Here is a 26,452-nt window from a genome sequence, read left to right as displayed (position 1 = left end):
CCATCAGCCTCCAGGAGAACAGGTTAGGCACTCACAGGTGGGCCTCATCAGGAGGATTCTTGGGAGCTAAACAGAGGTGTTTTGGCTTAATGCTCACTACCTGGGAGGCAAGGGTCCCCGAGATGGCCACTGTGTAGAATTTAGGCTGACAGGCAGTGTCTCTTTAGTGACTAACCTGTAATATGAAGGTTCTTCCCTGTTCACTTCCTGCCATTGCTTCCTGACAAAGTTTCACACCTACCAGTCATGTGGTGCTGCCTTATTTACTATTAAACAAAATCCAGGAATAAAAGGACCATCCCCCAAACCTGTGTGGTTCAAAGGTCAACTGTATATCTTAATTAACTACTACTTAAAAATGGCTGCACACTGAAGAATTGACACCAAAGAATTGATGTCCTTGAACTGTGGTGCTGGAGAAGACTCCTTGAAATGCAAGGAGACCAAAGCAGTCAATCCTCAAGGAAATCAACCCTGAATAGTCATTGGAAAGACTGATGCTGGAGCTGAAGCTCCAATCCTTTGGACACCTGACTTGAAGAACCAACTCATTGGAAAAGACCCTATGCTGGGAAAGATTGGGGGCAGGAGGAGAGGGGGGCAACAAAGGATAAAAGTTGGGTGGCATCATTGACTCAATGGACATGAGTTTGAGCAAACGCTGGGAGACAGTGAAGGACAGGGAAGCCTGGTGTGCTGCAGTCCATGGGGTCAAAAGAGTCAGACACGACTGAGCGACTGAAAGACAATGATTTAACAAGAAGAAAAGAAACAAAGACACGCAAATCGTAAGTGTAAGATAATGAATCTTAAGGGAGTACATCCTCATCATCAGCACCCAGATCAAGAGATAGAATATTTCTACCACATCAGAAACAACCATCCTCTTCAATATTCCCCACTCTCCTAACACTGTGCATTAGGTTTTTTACCCCTATTTGGCATTAAATTATTATCTTTTGTATAGAATTACAAAAGATATACCCATTTGTGCCTGGCTTCAGCGTAATATCACCCAACATAACATACATGAGATTCATCTATATGGTTGCATGGCCCATTCATCCTCAGTGATGGATATTATTCCATTGGGTAAATATAACCAACTTCACACGTTCTACTGTTGATGGATATTTACGTGGTTTCTTGATTTTGGCTACTGCATAGCTACTGCACTGCTGTGATCATTCCTATAAATATATGTATACTTTTGATGAATGTGTGTGCCTTTCTGTTGTTTATATTCTTAGGAATGGAAATGCTGAAATCTGAATTATGCAAATGCTGAAATTTAGTGAACTCTGTGTTTTCTGACAAGAAGTATATAAAAATTCCAGTCACTCCACTCCATCCTTGCAAACGCTTTTACACACCCACACATGCCTGTGCATGCACGTGAGCCTCTGCCAAGATTTTGATCAGGACAGCGCTGAGTCTATAGATCAGTTCTGAGGAACTGACGTCTCAATATTTCATCTTTCAAATTATGAACATGGTGTATTTTCCCATTTGTTTAGGTCTCTTTAATTCTCTCAAAATGTCTTATAGAAATTAACATTAGTCCTGCATGTCTTTTATTAAATCATCCCTAGGTGTTTCATGCTGCAGGTAATTAACAGTCCTGTGTATTAAGCAAGACACCCCCAAAAAGAATGAGAATGCACCCTCGAATTAGAGACAAGTGGGTTGTTTTCCACATGCCTGTTCACAACAGTGGGGGTGAGTGGAGGGAACCCCAAGAGGGCATGCACAAAGGGCAGTTATGCAGCCAAAGAGTAATGAGGGGAGGGGCTCCAAGACCCCCGAACAGACCTTTCCAGGAGAAGAGAGGAGGGTGTGGTCCAGGGACCGAGCGGGTGACCTCAGTCCGTGGGGAACTGCTTCTACATCCCTCCCCCTGAACCTCATCTCCATTCCCTTTGTTTCATCTGGTGGAGAGTTTTAGCTTCAAACCAGTGTCTTAGTTCAGCTCAGGATTTCTTCAAAACTTGCCCTTTGAACTCCATCCTCACTGTGCAGTCTCTGTCCTCCTCTTCAGGTTTTAGACTCACTGGGGACATTTCTGCCCAGAAAGCTCATCACTGCCCTCTGCTGGCCGCCATCCCAGACTTGAGCGCTGAATTTCTGAATTGTCAATCTAACTGCCTACTTAGGTCTCCGCTTCTACATCTGACAGTTGACCCCATAGGCAAAGGAATGAAACGGGAACACTTTCTCGCACTGGACAAAAATCAACTTCAAGCGGGTTTTAAAGACTGGAATGAAGACCTGGAACCATAGGACCCCTAGAAGAGAACACAGGCAGTACACTCTTTGATATCAGTTTCAGCAAGGATTTTTTTTTTTTTTTACATCAAAAACAAAAATAAACAAGTGGGGCTACATCAAACTAAACAGCTTCTGTACAGCAAAGCTGTGGTGCAAAAACCACCAACATAAGAAAAAGGCAACCTAATAGAAGGAAATATTTTCAAATCCTATATCTGATAAGGGGTTAATATCCAAAGTATATGGAGAACTCATATAACTCAATAGGAAAAAAAAAACAAGCAATTTATGACTCTGTCTATCAAAATTGTGAACATACCTTCCTATAGCCTGCAATTCACAGGGCAGACCGGTTTACAAAATTTTCCAAAACAATCCCCCCCAAAAAAAATAAAGACGTTATAGCAGAGGAGGCTCCTTAATTATGGTGCATCTGTGCAATGAAATAAAGAGTCATCGTCCAAAAGAATGGGTGAGAAGGAATAGATTGTGGATAGATAGATGGATAGATTGTGAAGAACAGTGAGGTGAAAAACCAAAAAATAAAAAAGCAAGTTACAGAGTAGTGTGTTTAGAATGAACTCTTTGAGTAAATAAAATAGTAAGAGGATAGATGATAGATGGATGATAGGTCAATAGACAGACAGTAGACCTATGCATAAACATGCATAACTTTTTAAAGGAAAGATATACTAGAAATTTAACAACTTTTTTCCCTTTAGAGAGAAGAGCTGATAGTAGGAAACGAGGGGAGAAAGACTTTATTTTCCATCCTATATGCCTCTGTGCTTTTAAATTTTTTCTTACTTTCAATTTTCAATTAATGCCAGCAAGTTCATCAAACCATTTAACTGTGCCCACTTTTTTTCCTGTGTCCCAGAAACTTCAGTAATTCTGAAAGAATCTACCAAGGGAATTTGACCCTGGGGGAGTGAATTTCCAGAGGGTGGGACTCTGTGTCTCAGAACAAGTTTATTTTTCTCCCCTGGAATATTTTTTGTTCTGTTTTATTTTCAGATACAGACTTACCCAAAATTATAGCCCTGGCCTTTGTGAGAGATGAATTTCACTGCATTCTTCCTCCTCATCTGGCAAGGAAGGAGGAAGCTGAGGGGTGGTCCAGACAAGCCCTCTCCCCATGGCCCACACACCTGCTCTCAGGCCCTGCGTGCACTTGGCCCCTTCGAAACAGTAAACACACTCCTAATTCTTTTGTGACTGCACACGATTGAGCTTATGTCCACCAATGATGAGATCCTGTTATGTCCCCAGGGAAACTGAGCAGTGAGTCAGGCTTTCCCTGAAAAGATTTCTATTGTGGAGAGAAATGAATGCCCGCTGCAGGGGTCCAAACGGTAAACCAATACACCCAACAGGTGTTCAGGGGGTAGGGAGCTGGCCTTGGGACTGGTTCTTTCCCCAAGGACAACACAGGTCTGTAATAATATCAGCCAGGGCCCACATTCCCACAGCCACTGCCAAAATCTACCACCCAGGACATGCGTATAAAGTGCACACCTTTTTAGCACTGTTCCAAGGCTGAATAAATCCCAGTGGGCAGTGGTTTGAGTGCAGAAGAGTTTCTGAGCTGCTCCTGCTGTTGGCATCCTGCCCCCCACAAACCACCCTCTAGGACTAGCCAGTGTGCTCTCTGCCCATGTGAATCAGAGCCTGATGTGAACAGGAGATGTAAGCCCCCCAGAAGGGCCCTCTCATGTTAGAACAAAACCCAAACTCACTTCCAGACCCAAAGCATCTTGACCTGACCCTAGCTTTCATTTCTGACCTTACCCCTGATCATCAAGCTCGGAGGCTCAGGCTCCTATAGTTCCAAGAGCTACTCCAGCCCCTAGTCTTAGGACCTGCAGCTCCTTCTGCCCAGAATTCCACTGCCAAGTCTCCAAGCCAACCTGGCTCCTTCGGGTCTAAACCCACTCCCTTGGAGAGCATGTTTGTGAATTGTTTCTTGGCCAGCATCCTGCTGCATCCCACCACTAACTCTCCTGGTCTTCCTCATGACAGGGCACCTTCTGTAACCTTGCATCCTATTTTGTTACTATCTGTGTCACCATACCAGAAAGCTTCATCCTACAGCACCAACTCTTCAGCAGAGCCTAGCACATGGGAGGTGCTCAGTGACTCTGCTTTGGACAATGGATAGATGAATGGGTAGAAGGATGGAAGCATGCATGCATAGATGGATTTGTACAAGGATGGATGGATGGAGGGATGAATGGATGGATGGATGGATAAATGGATAGAAGGATGGAGGGATGGATGGAGGCATAGGTGGATGCACAGATGCATGGATGGAATTCACACATGAACAAATAAGTACCATCTAGCTACCTACTGCATTCAGACAAAAAGCTCCATTGTGACCTAGTCCTCAACTATCTAAGTGCTTGTACCCTGTATTTCACTCCAGTGGATCCACAAACCCACCACCATTTTCAAATGCAATCCAGACATGAACAGCAGTCCAGCCTTCTCTGGCCACTTCCTCTTGGGGAATTCACCATCCTTCCCATTGACTAGTCCAGCTAGAAATCCTAAGGCATTTGAACATCGGTAACAGAAGCAATATAACTATTTAACATTTTAGCTGTGATTAACAATTAAACACACATCATGCAGATAATCATGATTTAAGTTCTGGGTGTGCTCCTCAAGAGGTCATGAACATTAAGTGTCACTGAAAGTCCAAATCAAAATTTCAGAAATTATCATTCCTTGTAAAGAGAAATATTGTTTCTCGCATCTCACTCTTTTCCTCCAGAACAAACAGAAGCAAACAGACCTCATAAACTTTAAGTTTAATGCTGCAGATTAGAGCAAGCATCTTTGGAAGACACTTGAAAGTGAAAGTGTTGATCGCTGGTATTCAACTCTGTGTGGCCCCATGCACTGTAGACAGCCAGGCTCCTCTGTCCATGGAATTCTCCAGGCAAGAATACTGGAGTGGATAGCCATTCCCTTCTCCAGGGGATCTTCCTGACACAGGGATGGAACCCAGGTCTCTGCATTGCAGGCAGATTCTTTACCATCTGAGCCACCAGGGAAACCCAAGGAGACACTTGGTTTAACATTTTTTTTAATGTAGTAACATACACATATGTAACTTGGTACACTTTTTAGATGACCAGTTTAACATATAATAATGTTATAGCTTATTTGGACAGTTATAAATTTGCTAATCTAATTTCATAATCCAATTCATCAGTTGCTCAGTCATGTCCGACTCTTTGAGACCCCATGGACTGCAGCACCCCAGGCTTCCCTGTCCATCACCAACTCCTGGAGTTTACTCAAACTCATGTCCATTGAGTCGGTAATACCATCCAACCATCTCATCCTCTGTCAAACCCTTCTCCTCCTGCTTTCAATCTTTCCCAGCATCAGGGTCTTTTCAAATGACTCAGCTCTTCGCATCAGGTGGCCAAAGTATTGGAGTTTCAGCTTCAACATCAGTCCTTCCAATGAACATTCAGGACTGATTTCCTTTAGGATGGACTGGTTGGATCTCCTTGCAGTCCAAGGGACTCTCAAGAGTCTTCTCCAATACCACAGTTCAAAAGCATCAATTCTTTGGCACTCAGCTTTCTTTATAGTCCAACACTCACATCCAAACATGACTGCTGGAAAAACCATAGCCTTGACTAGATGGACCTTTGTTGGCAAAATAATGTCTCTGCTTTTTACTATGCTGTCTAGGTTGGTCATAACTTTTCTTCCAAAGAGTAAGCGTCTTTATTTCATGGCTGCAATCACCATCTGCAGTGATTTTGGAGCCCCAAAAAATAAAGTCTGACAGTGTTTCCACTGTTTCTCCATCTATTCACCATGAAGTGATGGGACCGGATGCCATGATCTTCGTTTTCTGAATGTTGAGCTTTAAGTCAACTTTTTCACTCTCCTCTTTCACTTTCATCAAGAGGCTCTTTAGTTCTTCTTCACTTTCTGCCATATGGATGGTGTCATCTGCATATCTGAGGTTATTGATATTTCTCCCAGCAATCTTGATTCCAGCTTGGGCTTCATCCAGCCCAGCGTTTCTCATGATGTACTCTGCATATAAGTTAAATAAGGAGGGTGACAATATACAGCCTTGATGTACTCCTTTTCCTATTTGGAACCAGTCTTTTGCCCCATGTCCAGTTCTAACTGTTGCTTCCTGACCTGCATACAGGTATCTCAAGAGGCAGATCAGGTGATCTGGTATTCCCATCTCTTACAGAATTTTCCAGTTTATTGTGATCCACACGAAGGGTTTGGTATAATCAAAAGGCAGAAATAGACGTTTTTCTGGAACTCTCTCGCTTTTTCAATGATCCAACGGCAATTTGATCTCTGGTTCCTCCAATTCATAATGTAATCTAATTTCATAATCTAAAATCATTGCTATAAAATAGGGAGGATCTAGTCAATCTATAGACCTGAATCTGTGTATTCAAAGTGAGCATCTTGGGACTTACCTGCCCTCACCTCATCGTGGGAAGAACAAAGTAGTGGCTATGAGGTTTTGAACCTTGACCAGCTGGATTCAAACCCCTGAGTTATTCTGGGCTCTGGTGGCTTACTCTCCAGGATTCTTATTTCTTCCCTGTAAAACAGGTAATGATGGCAGCTATCTGGCAAGACTGAGAGGAGGATTTTTAAATCATAGTGATACAAGTAAAGCACTTAAAAATGAATAAAACAAACAGATTTTAGCAAATGTGCAAGGGCACAGGCAGTCTGACTGCAAGGACATTTTTTAGATATTTATTTATTTATTTGGCTGTGCTAGGTCTTAATTGTGGAATGCGGGATCTTGTCCCCTGACCCGGGATTGAACCGGGGACCCCCTGCGTTGGGTGTGCAGAGTCTTAGCCACTGGACCACCAGGGAAGTTCCTGCAAGAACATTTTATACAGCAGTTTTGTGTAAGCACCCAGGTAGTTCAATTAAACTAGAAAAAGGAGACAAAAAGGCTTGGTTAACAATAGTAAGTAGATGGAATCCTAAGCAAACAAAATAAATCCCATTGCTTTCTTAACCTTTTGACTTTTATCCCATCGGAATTCTATGTACACTCTAGACCGGGCATGGCCACCAGGCTCTTTTAGCAAACACTTTTCAGTGAGGGGTGATGCTCTGGAAAAAGGTTGAAAGAATTCCTAGGACTCATCTGGGGGCATTGGGAAGATGTCTGGGCAGTTACTGAGGTCACTCCAGGAATAGGAGAAGCTACTGCAGCTGCCACAGAGCCACTGCCCTTTGTCCTTGTAATTCCAAATGGCTTGCCAGGACCAGGAAATAGGCAGCCATGGGCTGAAACAGCGGAACCAAGGGCCAGGCTGTGGTCTGGGAAGACGGACCAGAGGGGATGATCAGGGTGCCCACTGGCCACTTCCCTCACCTCCCTCCCTCTGCCTGAACCCTGAGCGAAGCCGCATCCCCGCCCACCTTAAGCAGGTCCTATTTCAAGGGAACCAAGGGGCAGGACCAGAGAGGAGCTGCTCCCCAGCCTCCTCCACAGGCACAGGTCCGGGCTTCAGGACACAGGTGGAAGAAGAGCCTGCAAGGAGTCCTCGGGGCCAGCACACAGGAGCAGAGATCAAGGTTGGTGAGCCACCTGGGGTCCTTCCCCGTCAGCTCAGCCCCTGTGGAGGAGGACGAGCAAGTGGCCAGGAGAGGGATGGGCTGGCCGCTTGCGCCTGCTCATACAGAAATAACATTTTTCTCAAAGATAGGAGGCAGAAAATTACTTTCCACCCCTTATCCCAGACTTTCCTGAAGCCTCTGTCCCTGGATCCCAGGCGGCCTTCCTAGGGGTTCACCTGGGATCCCCTGAGCAAATTCCAGGTCTATCCCTCCCTGCAAAAGGCCAGGCTGCCACCTCCACCCATCAAAGCAAGTCCCCAGGGAACACGGAGGTGTTTCCAGTGTGGGCCCAGATCCCCCAGGAAGTTGGGCCAGCCTCTTTGCCCAGGGTCTTGCCCCAAACTCAGGCCCCTGCTGTTCACTGGAAGTGTTTTGAAAAGAACAGACAGACAAACGGACGGCAGATCCAGGGCCCAGGCGGGCAGCCCACAGAGCCGGGTGACCAGAGGCCTTCTCGGCTTTGCTTGTGGCTGCAGGAAGGGGCCCCACACCCCAGGCCAAGAAAGGGCTGGGCAGTTGCAGACCCAGAAGGTCAGGAGAGCCCTTTCTGGGGCGATGGGGAGGATGGCCAGCGGGAGGGTATCCCAGGATCCCCAAGCCTCAGCCCAAGGGGACGGATTGACCAAGGCCTCAGGAGAGAAGGAGGCTGAGGCAGTGGTTTAACAGCCGTAACCAAGTCAGACTCCCATCGTGTGAGTCCTCAGACCAGCACGGGAGGCCCCAGGTGAACGGGACGGGGCTCCTCACATAGAAGCTCAAACTAGTTTGTTTCTGGATTTCTAGATTTCCAGAGCAAGGTTTGCTCAAGTTCCGCTATTTCTGTATGCCACTGAAATTGCTTTTTACTAAACTGAATATGGGAGAAGGCAATGGCAACCCACTCCAGTACTCTTGCCTGGAAAATCCCATGGGCAGAGAAGCCTGCCTGGTAGGACTGAGCAAGTTCACTTTCACGCATTGGAGAAGGAAATGGCAACCCACTCCAGTATTCTTGCCTGGAGAATCCCAGGGACGGGGGAGCCTAGTGGGCTGCCGTCTATGGGGTCGCACAGAGTCGGACACGACTGAAGCGACTTAGCAGCAGGAGCAGCAGCAAACTGAATATGTGTAGATTATCTTTTAATTTCAGAAAGAATGTGGTTTTTAGGTTAATATTTTTCTCTTTTGACTAGAAGAACTTTACAAAGTTTAAAACATATCCAGGGAAGTCCTTTCTGCCAATTTACATGATAAAGAAGTTTTACTTTAAGCCAAAAATGATAGCTTAAGGAACTTCCAGTTCTACTGACAAAACCAGATTACTTGAAAACCTTCCCAATAGAAACAGCAGAAAGTTCTAGATGCAGATAACAAGCAGCCCTTTAAATGTGCAGCCACGTGTGGTGTGGGGACAGGATGACCCCTCATGTGCTCAGTGACAGGTCTTGGCCCAGGTGTCGCCTGCACATCACTCCATCACGAAGGCACATTGCCCATCTGAAACCTCTGGGCTGAGACTCTGAGTCTGTGAATAGCCTGTTTCTGCCCCTAGTTTATCCAATGGTGGTCAGCATCCACGGGTGGGGTTTTTTCTATCACTCCTCCCCCGTTTGTTAGCAGGCATTCTACATAGAGGTCAGCTGAGAGTCTTCAAAAGCAGTCACTGAGCCTGGAAGGAGCCCACTATTGGAATGAGCAAAGAGCTCCCATGAGTAAAGGGCTGTCGGTCATGAGTGAAGGACAAGAAACTACAGGGCACCTGGGGAAAGGGTAAATGGAGCAGAGCCGGCTGAGTGCCACCTGCAAAGTTCTGAAGTCAGAAACGCCAGCAACATGTAATAGGTCCACTAAGATGTGTAAGAATGAAGTCATAACCTGTGGGAAATAAGGAACAGACAAAATATCTATGAGTAAAAAATAATGACAGTAATTGAAACTAAGAATGAGTTAAGTAACAGATTCAATACAATTCATACCATAGAGGCAGGCTGAAAAGAATGACACTGACTGTAGCCAGAGAGAGAGCGAGGAAAGGCTAGGAGATCTGAGGACAGAAACTGAAGGTCAGACACAGAGCTGGCTGGAGTTCCAAGGAAAGAACAGAGAGAAGAGGAAGAAGGGCTGAGAGTGTTCCAAATCTATGACACTCGTGATCCTGAAACCAAAAGTGCAAGTTCCAAGAAAGGTAAATAAAAACTTGCACCAGCCTAGATATCATCCTATAAACCCATAAACAACAAAGAGAAAATACTGTTTTTAAAACTAGAGAAGAAAGACATTCTACTTAAAAAAAGAACTGAGAGCAAAATTCTCAATAACATAAAGAGGCCAGAAAACAATGGGATAATTAGGCTGACAATAAAAGGAGAGCAAAATGTATACCTGGCAACATATCTAAGAGCCATGTGGGTCCATCAATAGGGGAACAATATACCCATACATACTGACTCCCCACGTGGCTCAGTGGTAAAGAACCTGCCTGCCAGTCCAAGAGATGTGGGTTCAATCCCAGGGTCAGGAAGATCCCCTGAAGAAGGGAATGGCAACCTATTCCAGTATTCTTGCCTGGACAGTCCCTCAGACAGAGGAGACTGGCAGGCTACAGACTATGGGGTCACAAAGAGTCGGACACGACTGAGTGACCAACACTTCTCAGACTGGCTTGTTTTGCTTGGCATATTCACTGAAGCTTCCTCCATGTCCTCTCATGGCTTGACAGCTCATTTCTTTTTGGTGCTGAGTAACAGTCCCTTGTGTGAATGCACCATGGTTTTTTATCCATTCCCTATAAGGGCTTGGATTCCAGGTTTGAGCACTTGTGAATAAAGTGCCATGGATGTCTGTGTTCACGTTCTGTATGGACACAAGCTTTCAACACATGCTCATGTGTCATCTGTATCTTTGGTGGGGTGTGGCTTAGATCTTTTGCTCACTTTTTGATCGTGTTGTTTGTTTTCTTTCTGTTGTGTTTTAGGAGTTCCCTGCATAGTTTGGATAACGGAACTTTATCAGATATGCCTGCTGCAAATATTCTGCCTTAGCCTGTGGCTTGTCTTTTGTTCTCTAACAATCATTATATTTTAAGACAGAATATTCAATACTGGCTATGCCTTTAGTCCACCAAATCCAGCTGGGTGTAAATGGAAAAAATGAGCAAGATAAAAATAAAAATATTGGCAGAAAAACAAAACAACAAAATATGCTAATGGATACTGTCATTCAAAAAATAGCTTCTATTTGTAAATAGACTGAAAAAATTAGAAATCTGTTTGAACTCAGAAAATCGACATTATTCTTTAGCAAGTCAGATTTTTCCATGGTAGACATCCCAAGGTCATGGGGCACAGAGTAACAGAAAGATAGCAGGTATGGAAATAGAATCACATAATACTGTTTGATAGTCTGTTGCCTACAGCCATCTTTTGAAAATTATTTTTTTTAATTTCCTAATTTCTTCCTAATGAAGAAGATTGTTTTATATTTGGGGGAAGATGTGAAGAATCAGCTTTAAATAAAACATTCTGTTCTTTCCAATTTGTATGTTTTAAATAATGAAGTTATTTAAAATGCTCAAGGTCCCATAGTTTTTACTTCTCTCACTTCTTAGGCTAACATTAAACATAATAATGAATTTCCAACACATCTCTCCTAAGTTTCTCAGAGAATCTTAAATTTAAAAAAAAAGGAATGACTATTCAAAGCTTTAGAAATGACATAACCACCCCCTTTCTTTTATGTACCAGTGAAACAGTCTCACCGACAAAGATGTCTTTGGAGGAGATGAAAGATCTCCACCTGGAGGAGAAATACCTGCAACCGGAAACCAAGGAAGTGAATGGAATCCTCATGACCAAGATGATAAGTGATAACTGGGACAAAATCTGGAATTTTCAAGCCAAGCCTGATGACCTTCTCATTGCAACTTACGCAAAGGCAGGTAGGTTGAAGAAAGTTGAGGTGGGGGGCTTCAGCAGAGCCAGGATGCCTGGGGATTCCTCAGATTTTAAAATTACAGGTTTTCACCAGGGCCAGACCCTGGCTTCCCAGGTGGCACTAGTGGTAAAGAACCCACCTGCCAATGCAGGAGACAAAGCAGATGTGGGTCCAATCCCTGGGTGAGGAAGATCCCCTGGAGGAGGGCAGGGCAACCCACTCCAGTATTCTTGCCTGGAGAATCCCATGGACAGAAGAGCCTGGGGGGGGGCTACAATCCAAGGGTTGCAGAGTTGGACACAACTAAAGTGACTTAGCACACAGTTCCTGGAAAAATGAAAACCACTCTTACTGATGCACTCCAAACCCCCAGAGTCCACGAGCCTCCTTTTTATTTCGGTCCCTGATGGAGGAAGAGAAGGCCAGCCTTCCACAGAATCACATGAAAGTGCAGAGCCTTAGGAACAGCAGGAAGCTCCTAGGGGAAGCCTGTGCTCCTCTCCAGGCTCTCCTGCACATGGAGATGGAGCTGGAACTGAGCATTTTGCCCCAATGGGAAAAGTGCAAGTGGTGTTAGTCCAAACCTGCATGAGTACAGAGGGAAGGAATGGGGGTGGAGGTGGGCGGGGTGACACTTAAACAGAATCCTACAAAAGGGAGAGAAGCTTGTGGGAAGAAACAGAAGGGAAGAAGCAGAGAGGCCAGGCTCTGCAGCTGGAGGAGCAGAGGCCTCAGAACCCAGAGGGCTGGATGGAGGGTGAGATGGAAGCCCCTCAGTTATGTATGTATCGTTCAAGCAGTAGGGCCAAGGAAGGCAGAGAATTTTTCAGCTGTAACCAGCCTGGGAATGTCTCTCGGTGGCCAGTAGACGCTGCAAGAGGAGTCTGAGATGCTCAGAACCAGGAAGATCACACGGGGTACCCCTGCCCCACGGTTCCTAACTGGCCATGTCATGTCACCATGCATGTCTCTCCTCCATAGCTCAGGATGCCTTCCCTAGCCTCACACTGCTCCTACCACACAGCATTGCCAGCCAGGCCTGCTCAGAAAACTAGATGGCAGGGGGAGGGGCGGGCAGGGGACCAAGTAGGGGGAGTTGCTCCTGCTTACTCCTGTTGGAAGCTCTCAGTTTCTCAAAAATCATCTTTGTCTGGCTTGCACGTCTCTTGCTCGGATCTGAATTCAAATTGGCACTGCACCTCAGAGCAGAAATTTGCTCTCCCTTCACCTTGGAAATTATGCAGTCAACCCCCCAGACTCTCCCAGAACTCTCTGTAGCTGTGTTCTCCCACCTCCCCCACGGCCTCTCAATCCTCCCTATACCCACACCCCATCCCCCATCCCCGTGAGTCCTGATTAAGCTTTTAGCATGTGAATATGCCCACCTTAACCCTAGCTCCGAGGGTCCCTCCCTCAGATGCTCTGTCTTATTAACACAAGTGGACGCTCTCCACCCCCTCTGACTGTTCCTCTCCAAAACACCAGCTCAGCTGAGCCCACCTACCCATCCACAGTGGGCTCCCCTCCTCCTCTGAGCTCCCAGGGCCCTTTGTACGGTCTTCATGGCTCTTACTGAAGACCTCTCAGTTATCCGTGTATTGTCTTATGTATCAGCGAGCGCCAGGCTAGGCTGAGTCGGGGGCAATAAATGCCTTTGGTGTGAAAAGGAAAATGGACATGTGGTGGGTAGGGCACATGGGCTAGCTCTTTGCCCACCCACATGTCTCCATCCTTAGGATTCAGTTTGGCTATATGTATCAGGAAACTCAAAAGTAAAAGCACCCTGGAGGTTAAAAGTCCAGAGTTAAAATGGTGGCTGCACTGATCCTTAGAAACCCTGGGTCTTTGAACTTTCTGCTCCACCATCTATAGGCTTAGCTTTTGATTTCATAGTCCAGTATGACTGCTAGAGCTCCAGCCATCACATGCATGTTCCAAACAGCAACAAGAAGGCAGGAAGAAGGGAATGAGGTCATGTTCCTGCCCTTTAAAGACAGCTTCCCAAAATGTAATGGCATGGCCACCTTTAGCACTAAGAAAGTTTGAGAAAATAATCTTTTTATATAGCCTTTGGCTATGTGCTTGCATGTGTGCCAAGTGGTTTCAGTCATGTCCAACTCTTTGTGACCCCATGGACTATAGCCTGTCAGATCTTCTGTCCATGGGATTCTCCAGGCAAGAATACTGGAGCGGGTTGCCATGCCCTCCTCTAGGGGACCTTCTCAACTCAGGGATCAAATCCACGTCTCTTGAGTCTCCTGCGTTGGAAGGCAGGTTGTTTATGACTAGGACCATCTGGGCAGTCCAGCCTTTAGCTATATGCCCTGCTAAAAATTAAGGATCTATTAACTTGAGAAACTTGGGGAGAATGGATATTAACTAGGCAAGAAGCCGTCTTCAGTATATTGTTATCTCTTCCAACAAGACTGGAAGCTTGTTGGAACATGGACAGTATCTGCCTCAACTTTGTATCTCCTGACATTCCTTTGAGTCAATATTCTTTCTCTCAGGCTACACTTATTAGGTTCAAAACCCTATGCCAGGTATGAGGTCTGAGAGACAGAGGGACAAAAGGCCAGCCCCTACTCAGTGGAGCTCTCAGTCTCACGAGAAGACAGGTACTGGGGAGACCTTGGCAGTGAGGACAGGGGCTCAGAGCAGAGGCCCATCCACCCTGGGGGTCATGCAGGTGCTCAATGTAAGCAGAGGTAGGTTTTACTGAATATGGGAATAACTGACATAGAATGGAGTTGCCCAGAGAGCAGGGAGAGCTGAGGTTCAGTAACCCTTCCAGGCACCACCTGGACCCAGGAGATCGTGGACATGATCCAGAACGACGGGGATCTGCAGAAGTGCCAGCGGGCCAACACCTTTGATCGGCACCCTTTCATCGAGTGGGCGCTCCCCCCGCCCCTCAACTCAGGTATGTGCCGCCTGGGCCTGTGGGGCTGTGGCCTCTGCTGGGAAGGAGTCTGAGGATGGTTCAGGTCAACATACCTCCGTCAGCTGTGAGAAAAGACCCCTCAGTCCCTCTGCTGAAATACAGGACTGGGCAGCTTCAGACAGCACGTCTCCTGTGATTTCTCGAGGACTCGAGTAGGCAGGAATGTTCCACACAGGGGAGGCAGGGTTGAGGACAGCTGGCCTCCAGTGACCAGGAACCTCACCCCTGGGTCAGGTCTGCCCACTCCAGGAGAACTGGCTTCTGCTGTGTTTCATCTCCGACCTGTCTGCCAGGGGTCCAAGTTAAATCATACATAGTCCTTCTGTTATTAATATCAACAAATGATGCACTTCACATCAAAGATACTAAGAAATATAGGAGAGCACACCCTTGAAGAGCTGGCAACCAATTAGGAATGAAGGGTGTGTTTTTTTCGATTTTTTTTCTAATTGGAGCATAATTGCTTTACAATATTGTGTTGGTTTCCGTCATACATCAGCCTGAATCAGCTATATGTATACAGATGTCCCCTCCTTCTTGAACCTCTCTCCCAGCCCTATATCCCACCCCTCTAGGTCATCATGGAGCCTGGTGCTGAGTTCCCTGTGCTATACAGCAGCTTCCCACTAGCTAGCTATTTCACGCATGGTCGTGTATACATGTCAATGCTCTCTCACTTAGTCCCATCCTCTCCTTCCCTCGCTGTGTCCATAAGTCTGCAAGGGAGTGTTTTTATAGAGTAAATAGCAGCAAAGAGTAGCTTTGCAGTAGGACCCAACCTGATGATGAAAAGACAGAGACTTTGGACGCAAACAGTTCTGGTTTGGATTCTTATCTGGACAACCTTGAGCACATTATTAAACCTCTCAAACTCTAATCATCCCTCATTTCTAAAAATACTGCCTGTTGAAAACCCATGACTGATTGAGCCAGTTATTCCAGCACCATCAGGCAAAAAAAAATTATCTTTTCTCACATCGAATTGCCATGGCCCCTTCACAAAACTTGAATTTTGCCTTCTATGTATGGGCTCCCCTGGTGGCTCACGTGGTAAAGTATCTACCTGCAATGCAGGAGACCCGGTGTAGATCTCTGGGTTGGGAAGATCTGCCGGAGAAGGGAATGACAACCCACTCCAGTATTCTTGCCTGGAGAATTCCATGGACAGAGGAGCCTGGCAGGGGTCGCCAAAGAATGAGACGACTGAATGACTAACACACACACGCATATGGGTGCATTCTGAATTTTCTGTTCTGCTTTGTTCCATTACGTGTCCCTCTTCGTGCCAATACCACACTGTCTGAAGACTGTAGCTGTAGATGAAAACATGTAACTTGGTGACACGGGATGGGCCACCAGCCTAGGATGTAATTTGCAATGTGGAGTTGGGTGAGGGGTACCGAGCATGCGGTGAGTGTGACTCCAGATGCTGGCAAAACAACGGAGATGCGGGTGAGAAGTGTTAGCTGAGCACTGGCCTTGTTGCAGGTCTGGATCTCGCCAACAAGATGCCTTCTCCGAGGACTCTGAAGACTCACCTGCCTGTTCAGATGCTCCCCCCTTCCTTCTGGAAAGAGAACTCAAAGGTAAGGACAGCTAAGCTTGATCCAAATACTCACAGACTGTCTCCATCTAAGAGGAAAAAACCATGGACCTCAAAAGATAAGTGCCTGGTGCAGTTTCGTTGGGCAGTGAGCTGAGACCCCTCTCCATACCCACCACTCCAGCCTGGATCCATCTTTCTCTCAGAATATTCCTTCTGGGTACCAGTAGACTAGACTCCAGGCAGTGCCATCCTCATCAACCATCAGCTGAGCCACGTTCACAGACAATGAGCAACGAGGCAGGGCCCCTGCTTCCTGGGGAGGCAGTCATATCAGTGTGAATCCTCCAGGAGCCAAGCCAGGGCTGAGTAAGATGTGAAGGGGGTTTATTTAGGGAAAACCCATGAGGGAGGAGGGAGACCCCAGAGAGGGTCTCCAGAGGGGGTCCTAGGGGGCCCAGGGCCACATGTGGTGTCTGGAAATCATCTCTGTCATGGATAAGCTACCAGCAACAGCCATGCCTCTGTCCTCTATTTTTAAATTTTTGTTTTAGCAAACTGAGATCCTATAAATGCAGTGTACACTGAATGTACTAGTGTTTTGTTTTGTTTTTGATGTCAGCTTCATCAGTGAGTCTGGAAGTCAATGAAATACAGAATATACCACAAATATCAGCTTAGAGATTTGCAAAGAAAAGTGTATCAAACATTTGCAGAGTCAGATGTTTGTCTCGGCTGGACCGTCCACCTCTCTGTGGGTAGGCTACTTTGCAGACCCAACCACAGACCCTTCCATGCTCTGGGCTGAGCCCTTTCAAGGGGAGCTACACTGTCAAGGCTGTTTAGCCAAGACACTCTCTACTTAGTGCAAAGCTCGGAGATGCAATGTGAGTGCCTGCTTTTGAGTTTCTCTACTCTGGTTTCCATGGCGCTCCATCACCTCATCTTATCCATCTCCCATCAGAGGTGCCCTAGGTTTCCATATATCAAATGGTATCACCTTATTTGCTGCCCTGAGATTACACCCAGATTACCATGACTTTGAAAACATCTTGATTTATTCCTACAGACAGTTAATGTAATTTTGGTGCTCTAGAACTAATCTTATTTCCAAATTATGCTTTTAGACTCAAAGTCAGAAGACATGCTAACATGTATTTTGTCATCAGATTAACGGCCTTTTTTTGAAACCAGGCCTTCTAAAATGTCACAATCTCCATGGCAGCACATTCTTTTATCTGCTGAGAGCTGTGGATTGTTTGAGTAGGAGAAGGTGTGGGCGAGCTTAGTCCCAGCTTTTCCTGTTATGATGGGGCAGTGAGCTAAATGGAGTTCCCCAAAGACACCTGCATCCCAGCCCCTCCCAAGCCCTGCAAATGCACCTCACCTGTAGAGTGTGCTTGGCAGGTGTGATTAAGTCGAGCATCTTGAGACCGAAGATCTTCTGGTTACCTGGACAGCCTGGAGCATCGTCACAAGGATCCTGATGGTAAGGAGGCAAGAAGGTGGAAGGACAACGTGAAGGATGTGACACCTGATGCAGAAATGGGGGCAATTCCAGGGAAGAGTCCATGCCAAGGGGCATAGATGGCCTCAGGTTCCAGGAACTGCAGGGAAGTTTGTCCCCTGCCCTGAAGCCAGCGCCACGGCCAGCTGGAATCCAGTCCAGTGACCCCGAGCTCCAGACTGTAAGAGAGCCAACCTCTTGCTGTTTTAAGGCTCCCCACCTGTGGCAATTTGTCACAGCAGCAGCCAGAGACTCACACAGATGGATCGTGGACTCAGAATATGTGAGCATGTGGCCTTCACTCCCACTCGGACATCTGACTCCAGACTGGAAGCATTTCAGCAGGTCCCCATCCAGCTGGAGCTTCCTCAATTCTGATTACTCAGCTTCAATTTGCTTTAAAAAAAAAAAAAGTGATAACCAACATAAGCATTGAGAAATGTGTTTACTTGATCCTAAGACCTTGATGCTGAGCATCCCTTTGGGTTTTCTGAGAATGTTCATGGACACTGGAGGGCTGTCCAGTGGGAGGAAAGAGGCAAAGGGCAGAGTTCCTGCAGTGCTGGGCTCACAGGAGGAGCCGAGGCTGCAGGACCTGTGCTAATTTGATCAGATGGAAATACCTCCCCCCATCCCCTACCCGGGGGGACTGGTCTGCTGAGTACTCACAACACAGGGAACACGCTTGAGAAACCATCCATGGGCTCCTCCCCCAGAGCCCCCTGCCTACTTTATGTCTCCACTTCTACATCTGACAGTTGATCCCACATGCAAAGGAATAAAATGGGACCACTCTCTCACACCAGACAAAAATTAACTCAAGATGGATCAAAGATCTGAATGGAAGACCTGGAACCACAAGACCCCTAGTAAAGAATACAGGTAGTACACTCTTTGATATCAGTCTCAACAATAATTTTCTTGGATTTGACATAAAAAGCAAAAATAAACAAGTGAGACTACATCAAACTAAAAAGTTTCTTCACAGCGAAGGAAACCACCAACATAAGGAAAAGACATTGTACAGGAGACAGAGATCAAGACCATCCCCATGGAAAAGAAATGCAAAAAAACAAAATGGCTGTATAAGGAGGCCTTACAAATAGCTGTGAAAAGAAGAGAAGTGAAAAGCAAAGGAGAAAAAGAAAGATACAAGCATCTGAATGCAGAGTTCCAAAGAATAACAAGGAGAGATAAGAAAGCCTTCCTCAGTGACCAATGCAAACAAATAGAGGAAAACAATAGAATGGGAAAGACTAGAGATCTCTTCAAGAAAATTAGAGACACCAACATTTCATGCAAAGATGGGCTTGATAAAGGACAGAAATGGTATGGACCTCACAGAAGCAGAAGATATTAAGAAGAGGTGGCAAGAATACACAGAAGAACTGTACAAAAAAGAGCTTCACAACCCAGATAATCACGATGGTGTGATCACTCATATAGAGCCAGACATCTTGGAATGTGAAGTCAAGTGGGCCTTAGAAAGCATCACTACGGACAAAGCTAGTGGAGGTGACGGAATTCCAGTTGAGCTATTTCAAATCCTGAAAGATGATGCTGTGAAAGTGCTGCACTCAATATGCCGGCAAATTTGGAAAACTCAGCAGTGGCCACAGGACAGCAAAAGGTCAGTTTTCATTCCAATCCCAAAGAAAAGCAATGCCAAAGAATGCCAAACTACCGCACAACTGCACTCATCTCACATGCTAGTAAAGTAATGCTCAAAATTCTCCAAGCCAGGCTTCAGCAGTACATGAGCCATGAACTTCCAGAAGTTCAAGCTGATTTTAGAAAAGGCAGAGGAACCAGATATCAAATTGCCAACATCTCGTGGATCATGGAAAAAGCAAGAGAGTTCCAGAAAAACATCTATTTCTGCTTTATTGACTATGCCAAAGCCTTTGACTGTATGGATCACAATAAACTGTGGAAAATTCTAAAAGAGATGGGAATACCAGACCACCTGACCTGCCTCTTGAGAAACCTATATGCAGGTCAGGAAGCAACAGTTAGAACTGGACATGGAACAACATACTGGTTCCAAATAGGAAAAGGAGTACGTCAAGGCTGTATATTGTCACCCTGCTTATTTAAATTATATGCATAGTATATTATGAGAAACGCTGGGCTGGTAGAAGCACAAGCTGGAATCAAGATTGCTGGGAGAAATATTAATAACCTCAGATATGCAGATGACACCACTCTTATGGCAGAAAGTGAAGAGGAACTAAAAAGCCTCTTGATGAAAGTGAAAGAGGAGAGTGAAAATGTTGGCTTAAAGCTCAACATTCAGAAAACAAAGATCATGGCATCCAGTCCCATCACTTCATGGGAAATAGATGGGGAAACAGTGGAAACAGTGTCAGACTTTAATTTTGGGGCTCCAAAATCACTGCAGATGGTGACTCCAGCTATGAAATTAAAAGACACTTACTCCTTGGAAGGAAAGTTATGACCAACCTAGATAGCATATTCAAAAGCAGAGAGATTACTTTGCCAACAAAGGTCCATATAGTCAAGGCTATGGTTTTTCCAGTGGTCATGTATGGATTTGAGAGTTGGACTGTGAAGAAAGCTGAGCGCCAAAGAATTGATGCTTTCGAACTGTGGTGTTGCAGAACTCTTGAGAGTCCCTTGGACTGCAAGGAGATCCAACCAGTCCATCCTAAAGGAAATCAGTCCTGAGTGTTCATTGGAAGGACTGTTGCTGAAGCTGAAACTCCAATACTTTGGCCACCTCATGCGAAGAGTTGACTCATTGGAAAAGACCCTGATACTGAGAGGGATTAGGGGCAGGAGGAAAAGGGGATGACAGAGGATGAGATGGCTGGATGGCATCACGGACTCAGTGGACGTGAGTCTGAGTGAACTCCGGGAGTGGGTGATGGGCAGGGAGGCCTGGCATGCTGTAGTCCATGGGGTCATAAAGAATCAGACACAACTGAGCAACTGAACTGAACTGAATGGGAGGAAATACTTGCAAATCCTACATCTGATAAAGGGGTAATATACAAAGTATATGGAGAACTCACTCAACACAGAAGGAAAAAAGAAAAAAAAACAAGCAATTTGTGGCTCTATCAAAATTGTAAACATACCTTCCTCTGTCCTGCAATTCACAGAGCAGACTTGGTCACAAAATTTTCCAAAACACCTTTACGAAAAAAAAAAAGGCCTTTACAGCACAGGGCAGCCTGAGTGGGGGGTGGGAGGAAGCGGAGTGGGACAAGACCAGAGCAGCTCTGCCTCTCCCAGGAGGGGTCAGGTCACCAGCAGCTCCAGCGATAGATGTAGCACTGCACTGGGGTCCAGCGATCTTAGCAGGGATGATGGTCACTGTGAGGAGGCAACTCCTCGGGTGCTCAGAAGGCAACTCCTCGGGTGCTCAGAAGGCAGAGGCAGCCCTGCCCTACAAGTAGGGTAGACACCCTGCTCAGTGACAGCCAACAGGACCTTCTTCTCCTCGCCTGAGTAACACCTCGGGGCCTCTCCCGCCCCAGAAATAGCAGAGGTAGGGTGACTGCAGCACCTGTCATGCTAAGCAGGACACCTGAGAGAAAGGGTGTGTTGTCCCTGACTCTGCTAAGACCCAGCTATAATCAGAACTGTGCCAGGCAAACTGGAGACAGTGGCAGATAACACAGGTCTAGTCACTCAGACAGGATGGTCCAAGACAGCAGTCCCCAGCCTTTCTGGAACCAGGCACCCATTTCATGGAAGACAATTTTTCCATGGACCAGGGCAGGGAGCGGGGACAATGGTTTGGGGGCGATTCAAGCGCGTTACATTTTTGTGCACCTTATTTCTAATCTAATGCTACATATCTGACAGGAGGTACCAGTCTGAAGATCTGAGGTTGGGGAAAGCGAAAATGTTAATTGCTCAGTGTCCAGCTCTTTGCGACTCTATGGACTATATCCCCCAGGCTCCTCTGTCCATGGAAGTCTCCAGGCAAGAATACAGGAGTGGGTATTCATTCCCTTCTCCAGAGGCTGTTTCTGACCCAGGGACTGAACCTGAGTCTCCCACATTTCAGGCAGATTCTTTACCATCTGATCCACCAGGGAAGCCCTAAGAATACTGGAATGGGTAGCCATTCCCTTTTCCAAGGGATCTTCCCAACCCAGGGTCCGTCTAACAACACGGGCTAAGGTCTAAGTCCTTCAAACAACATGGGCTCTTCCTGAACAGTAATCTTTCCCATCTTGTTTCCTCTGTGACCATCATTTTCCCGGCTGATTGCAGATCATCTACGTGGCCAGGAACGCCAAGGACTGCCTGGTATCCTATTACCATTTCTCAAGAATGAATAGGATGGTGCCAGACCCTGGCTCCTGGGAGGAGTATGTCGAGAACTTCAAAGCTGGGAAAGGTGAGCGAAAGGAAACTGAGGTCCACGCCTCTGTTTTCACTCACCCGCATATCAGAGAGGCATGGCTTCTGCTGAGCGGCTGAGCTGCTCGAGGTTCTGGGAGGACACAGGTGTCGCCCAGGCAGGGTTACTGTTCAGGGTTCACTGTCCAGAGGTCACAATAAGATGCTACTTAGAACACTGTGGGTGGAGGGTCACAAACTCACAGGTGATGGTGCAGGACCCAGGGGTGTGGCCGGGTGCTGAGGCAGTTCCTAGGGAGACAGTCCGCCACAGGGAGTTGCAGGGAAAGGATCGCCCTGCACAGCCCTGGCCCCAGGTGGGACCCAGAAGACAGAGGGTCCAGTGACACTGACCTCAGGGTCAACCTCGCAGCCGGAGGAGGGTGCGGGTGGCTTGGGGGCCAGGGGAGGACACTGTGCACCCTCTCCCCCATTCTCCATCAAGAGGGTGAAGGGGCCCAAACATCTGGTCACTGGGATTCTTCAGAATGGATTCACAGCTTCTCTTCACAGTCAGCCTGTGTTGTTGTTCAGTTGCTCAGTCGTGTCTGACTCTTTTCGATCCTGTGGACTGCAGCACACCAGGCTTCCCTGTCCTTCACCATCCCACAGTTTGTTCAAATTCATGTCCATTCAGTTGGTGATGCCATCCAACCGTCTTATCCTCTGTCACCATCTTCTCCTCCTGCCCTAAATCTATCCCAGATTCTGGGTCTTTTTCAGTGCATCAGCTCTTCGCATCATGTGGCCAAAGTATTGGAGCTTCAGGTTCAACATCAGTCCTTCCAATGAATATTCAGAATTGATTTCCTTTAGAATTGACAGGTTTGATCCCTTTGAAGTCCAATGGACTCTCAAGAGTCTTCTCCAACACCACAGTTGGAAAACATCAATTCTTCAGCCCTCAGCCTTCTTTATGGTCCAACTCTCACATCTGTACATGACTAATGGAAAAACCATAGCTTTGACTATATGGGCCTTTGTTCCCGTAATCAGCATGTTGGGGAACAGTATTTATCTCAAAATGCTGGTCTGGCCCCATGCGGTGATGTAACGGGAACACAGACCTGCCCCCTGCCCTCGGGACAGTTTCTCATAAGGGAATACATTCAAGGGCGGGAACAGAAGCCACGAAATCCAGGATACTTTTTATCAACTCCCTAAATATTTAAAAAAAGAAAAATCCCTGTCTCTGCAAATAAGAATTCTAGTTGTGTTTTTCAAATATCCTCTTTTATTTGAGATGCCAGTGCTCATTTCAGAAGCTTCAGGTTAATACAGACACCCCCTCCTTTCTCCCTCCCGTCAGTGCTGTGGGGCTCCTGGTACGACCACGTGAAGGGCTGGTGGCACGCCAAGGACCAGCATCGCATCCTCTACCTCTTCTACGAGGACATGAAGGAGGTGAGGAGCATGCAGCCACCGCTGCTTCCCGCCGTGTCCTTGAGGGGATCAAACTATAGTCACACCTGCACGCGAACTGACCACACCAGGCCTCTCTCCCTGATGCCCTGTCCAACTCAGCTTTATCCTCAAATGATGCAACTACGTTTTCTTTTTTTCTCTCTTGTTTTCTTTTTTCTTTCTCCAATCTTTATTTTTCCTTAATATATTTATTTTATTGAAGTATAGTTGACAATGTTTCAAGCGCACCACAAGGTGATTCAGTTATACATATACACATACATTAGTTTCAGATTATTTTCCATTATAGGTTATGACAAGATATTGACTATAGTTCCCTGTACTATACCTTTGTTGCTCATTGCATCTCTGTTTTTTAATTAGAAATGTAGCATTCTATTCATACTAAATCAAATAAGTGGAATCAAAATGTCATACATTTTTCCTAAAAAGTCTTCCAACTTTGCTTCTGATCACAAGTTTTAGATGATTCTCCACTCGGGAAATCTCACGCACTTTTACAATCTGATTGATCCTGCCACTTAGGAACCATGTTTCTTCACCTACAAAATGCAAATCAGCTCTTTTTTTGTCTGTCTCAGGATATTACCTTGAAGATTTAGAAGATGACTTGTAAAGCTCCTGGCATCCACACCCCAAACCCACTCCACACACTGAAGTTTAGTCCACACAGATGCTGGCAGGCCTGGTCCCACATGGTCCCACTCATTGAGTGTCCAGGGCATCACACGGTCACTCTCGCACCCAGGGATCAGTGCCCTAGAATTACAAAACCACCCCTGGGCCCTTGCTGAGAGGTTCTCTGAAATCTGGTCAGACTCCAAAGGTCCTTCCTCTACATGTCTGTGATCAGAAAGAACAGGCCACAAGGGCTTTCGTTTCTGGGTCAGTGTGAGGTCCCCTGATTCAGCCTCTGACAGACCTTGTGTTTAACTTGCAGGTGCTGTGCCATCTCTGGTCCTAGAGTCACTCCCCTCTTTCTGTGCCTCTGCGTCTCTTCCTCCAGGGGACACACTCCCTGCCCTGAAGTCCGTCCTCACCCTGCATGTGTGCATGCGGGCAGCACGTTTCCGGATGGGTGTCGCAGAGCTGTGCTCATGTTTCTCTCCCCTCCTTCTCGGTCAGCCTCCCTGGGGCTAGGAGAGCCCTGATGTCTATGTCCTTCCTTCCCAAGACCGTCCAGCACCATCCACAGTCATTCCCCCAGGGAAGACACGTTGACTGTAATTGAACTGCTCCCTTAAGTCGTCCCTCCCCAAACACAGTTTGTCTAACAGAACATCACCCCTTCATGGGAAACCCCCAACTACCTGACTTTTTGTGACTGTTCCACATGCAGGATCCAAGGCGGGAAATTCGGAAGATCCTGAAGTTCCTGGAGAAAGAGGTGTCGGAGGAAGTTCTGGACAAAATCATCCATCACACGTCCTTTGAGGTCATGAAAGAGAACCCGATGGCCAACTACACCACACTGCCCACCAGCATCATGGACCACTCCATCTCCCCCTTCATGAGGCGAGGTGCACAAGGGAGGGATGGAGAGAGGGAGCGAGGGAGGCCCACGCGCCCAGAGGTTGCACAGGACTCCAGCCCCTTTCCGCTTCCCAGTCATGCTTCTGGCTCCCGCACCTGTGCTGTTGGCGACACTCCCAACAGTGTCTGAGGAGCAGACCCCATAATCCGCCCTGTGCCAGCCCCTGGGTGCCTCCTCACCCAATCCCCTCCCCGGACTCACTGAGGTTTCACCTCCTTGCAGGAATGCCTGGGGACTGGAAGAACTACTTCACGGTGGCTCAGAATGAGGACTTTGACAAGGACTACGAGAGGAAGATGGCTGGGAGCACCCTGACCTTCCGCACAGCCCTCTGAGTTTCGGGGCCCAGCGAGGCCTGCTCACTGACTTTAGACATGTGAGCCTCACCATCAGGATGCTGAAAACAATGACTCCCTCCCTTTCATCCTGAGCTTTGCATGCTGTAGACCCCATGTCCCAAGATACACAAAATACAATCAAACCCTGAGTAGAAAGAAGTTTGAAGGTAAATTGCTCAGTGGTTCACAGAGGCCCAGCCATGTGAGGAGCTGGAGCAAAGTAAATGCACGACTTGATCCCAACGTTAGAGCACAGCACCTGGCGAGCCTCCCGGGGTCAAGGCTGGAGGAAAGGGAAGAAAGGGTCAGCCCAGACCTCCAACACAAGAGGGACACAAAGAGATGAGGAGTGGGCCCTGGAGAACGTGAGAGGGACCGTCTTATCCCCTGAGGTCCGCAGCGAGAGACTGAGAAGGCCTCACTCACAGAGACTCCAGGCCTCGAGGCTCAGGGCCTGAAGGGGTGGTGGGGAGTGGGGTCTGAGGCTCAGACTGAGACACGGATGGTCTCAAGTCAAGGGACCAAACCATTAGGATCTCAGAGCAAATATAGGCCAGAAAGCCAGGGCAGCTTAATTAATAAATTCCAAGTAGACTTCTTGGAGAGAAGAAAGAAGCCCCGAATTAGCCCAAGAGAAATGAAATAGAAGAGAACAGCCAGCACCATGGGCACCTACCTCCAGGATGAGGTGACTGTCCTGTCTCTGGAGGAATCAGCACTGTGTTATTCCCTGTAGACAGATGCTCTTAGAATTGTCAGGAAGGCTGAGTCGCTTAGTTTCACGTATCCTGATTCTCCTTGTTAAAGCCTGCTCAAGGAAGCATCCACCCTCATTCACACAGGTTGTACTAAGGTCAGTGCTTTGTTTTAAAAGAGAGTCAGGAAATAGATGACTAATGAGAACCTACTCTGCAGCTCAGGAAGCTCTACTCAATACTCTGTAATAGCCTATATGGGA

At 46.8% G+C, this 26,452-nt stretch overlaps 1 protein-coding gene and 1 long non-coding RNA gene across 16 annotated transcripts; one reads left to right on the top strand and one right to left on the bottom strand.

Annotated features, from left to right (window-relative positions):
• Positions 790-26,452, bottom strand: LOC106502622. 15 transcript variants are annotated; one of them, XR_001918797.1, is made up of 10 exons: positions 26,171-26,452; positions 24,933-24,997; positions 18,078-18,216; positions 17,701-17,796; positions 14,824-15,056; positions 11,651-11,703; positions 9,653-9,768; positions 7,717-7,967; positions 6,744-7,219; positions 6,285-6,336 (listed from the first exon to the last, which is right to left on the bottom strand). It is a non-coding gene; the product is annotated as an uncharacterized LOC106502622 (long non-coding RNA). The 15 variants fall into 15 exon arrangements; XR_001918795.1 differs by lacking the exons at positions 6,285-6,336; positions 11,651-11,703 and adding an exon at positions 790-2,285; XR_001918799.1 differs by lacking the exon at positions 11,651-11,703 and having other exon boundaries at positions 18,041-18,216.
• On the top strand, positions 10,475-25,632 carry LOC102174578 (sulfotransferase 1C1). The gene is made up of 7 exons (XM_018055316.1): positions 10,475-11,830; positions 14,621-14,749; positions 16,259-16,356; positions 22,069-22,195; positions 23,507-23,601; positions 24,962-25,142; positions 25,379-25,632. Exons 1-7 carry the CDS (start codon positions 11,581-11,583, stop codon positions 25,489-25,491), a joined length of 993 nt encoding a protein of 330 aa, XP_017910805.1. The 5' UTR covers positions 10,475-11,580; the 3' UTR covers positions 25,492-25,632.

Source organism: Capra hircus, chromosome 11 (genome assembly GCF_001704415.2).
Source record: "Capra hircus breed San Clemente chromosome 11, ASM170441v1, whole genome shotgun sequence".
NCBI lineage: Eukaryota > Metazoa > Chordata > Mammalia > Artiodactyla > Bovidae > Capra > Capra hircus.
Note: the sequence above shows the minus strand (reverse complement) of the source record. Positions and strands in the feature narration are given on the sequence as shown.

Excerpts from the sequence above, each read along its gene's own strand:
- LOC102174578 (XM_018055316.1), top strand. The coding sequence starts at position 11,581 with ATGACTATTCAAAGCTTTAGAAATGACATAACCACCCCCTTTCTTTTA. Across the intron at positions 11,831-14,620 it reads TGCAACTTACGCAAAGGCAG|GCACCACCTGGACCCAGGAG; the intron begins GTAGGTTGAAGA and ends TAACCCTTCCAG. Across the intron at positions 25,143-25,378 it reads CTCCCCCTTCATGAGGCGAG|GAATGCCTGGGGACTGGAAG; the intron begins GTGCACAAGGGA and ends ACCTCCTTGCAG.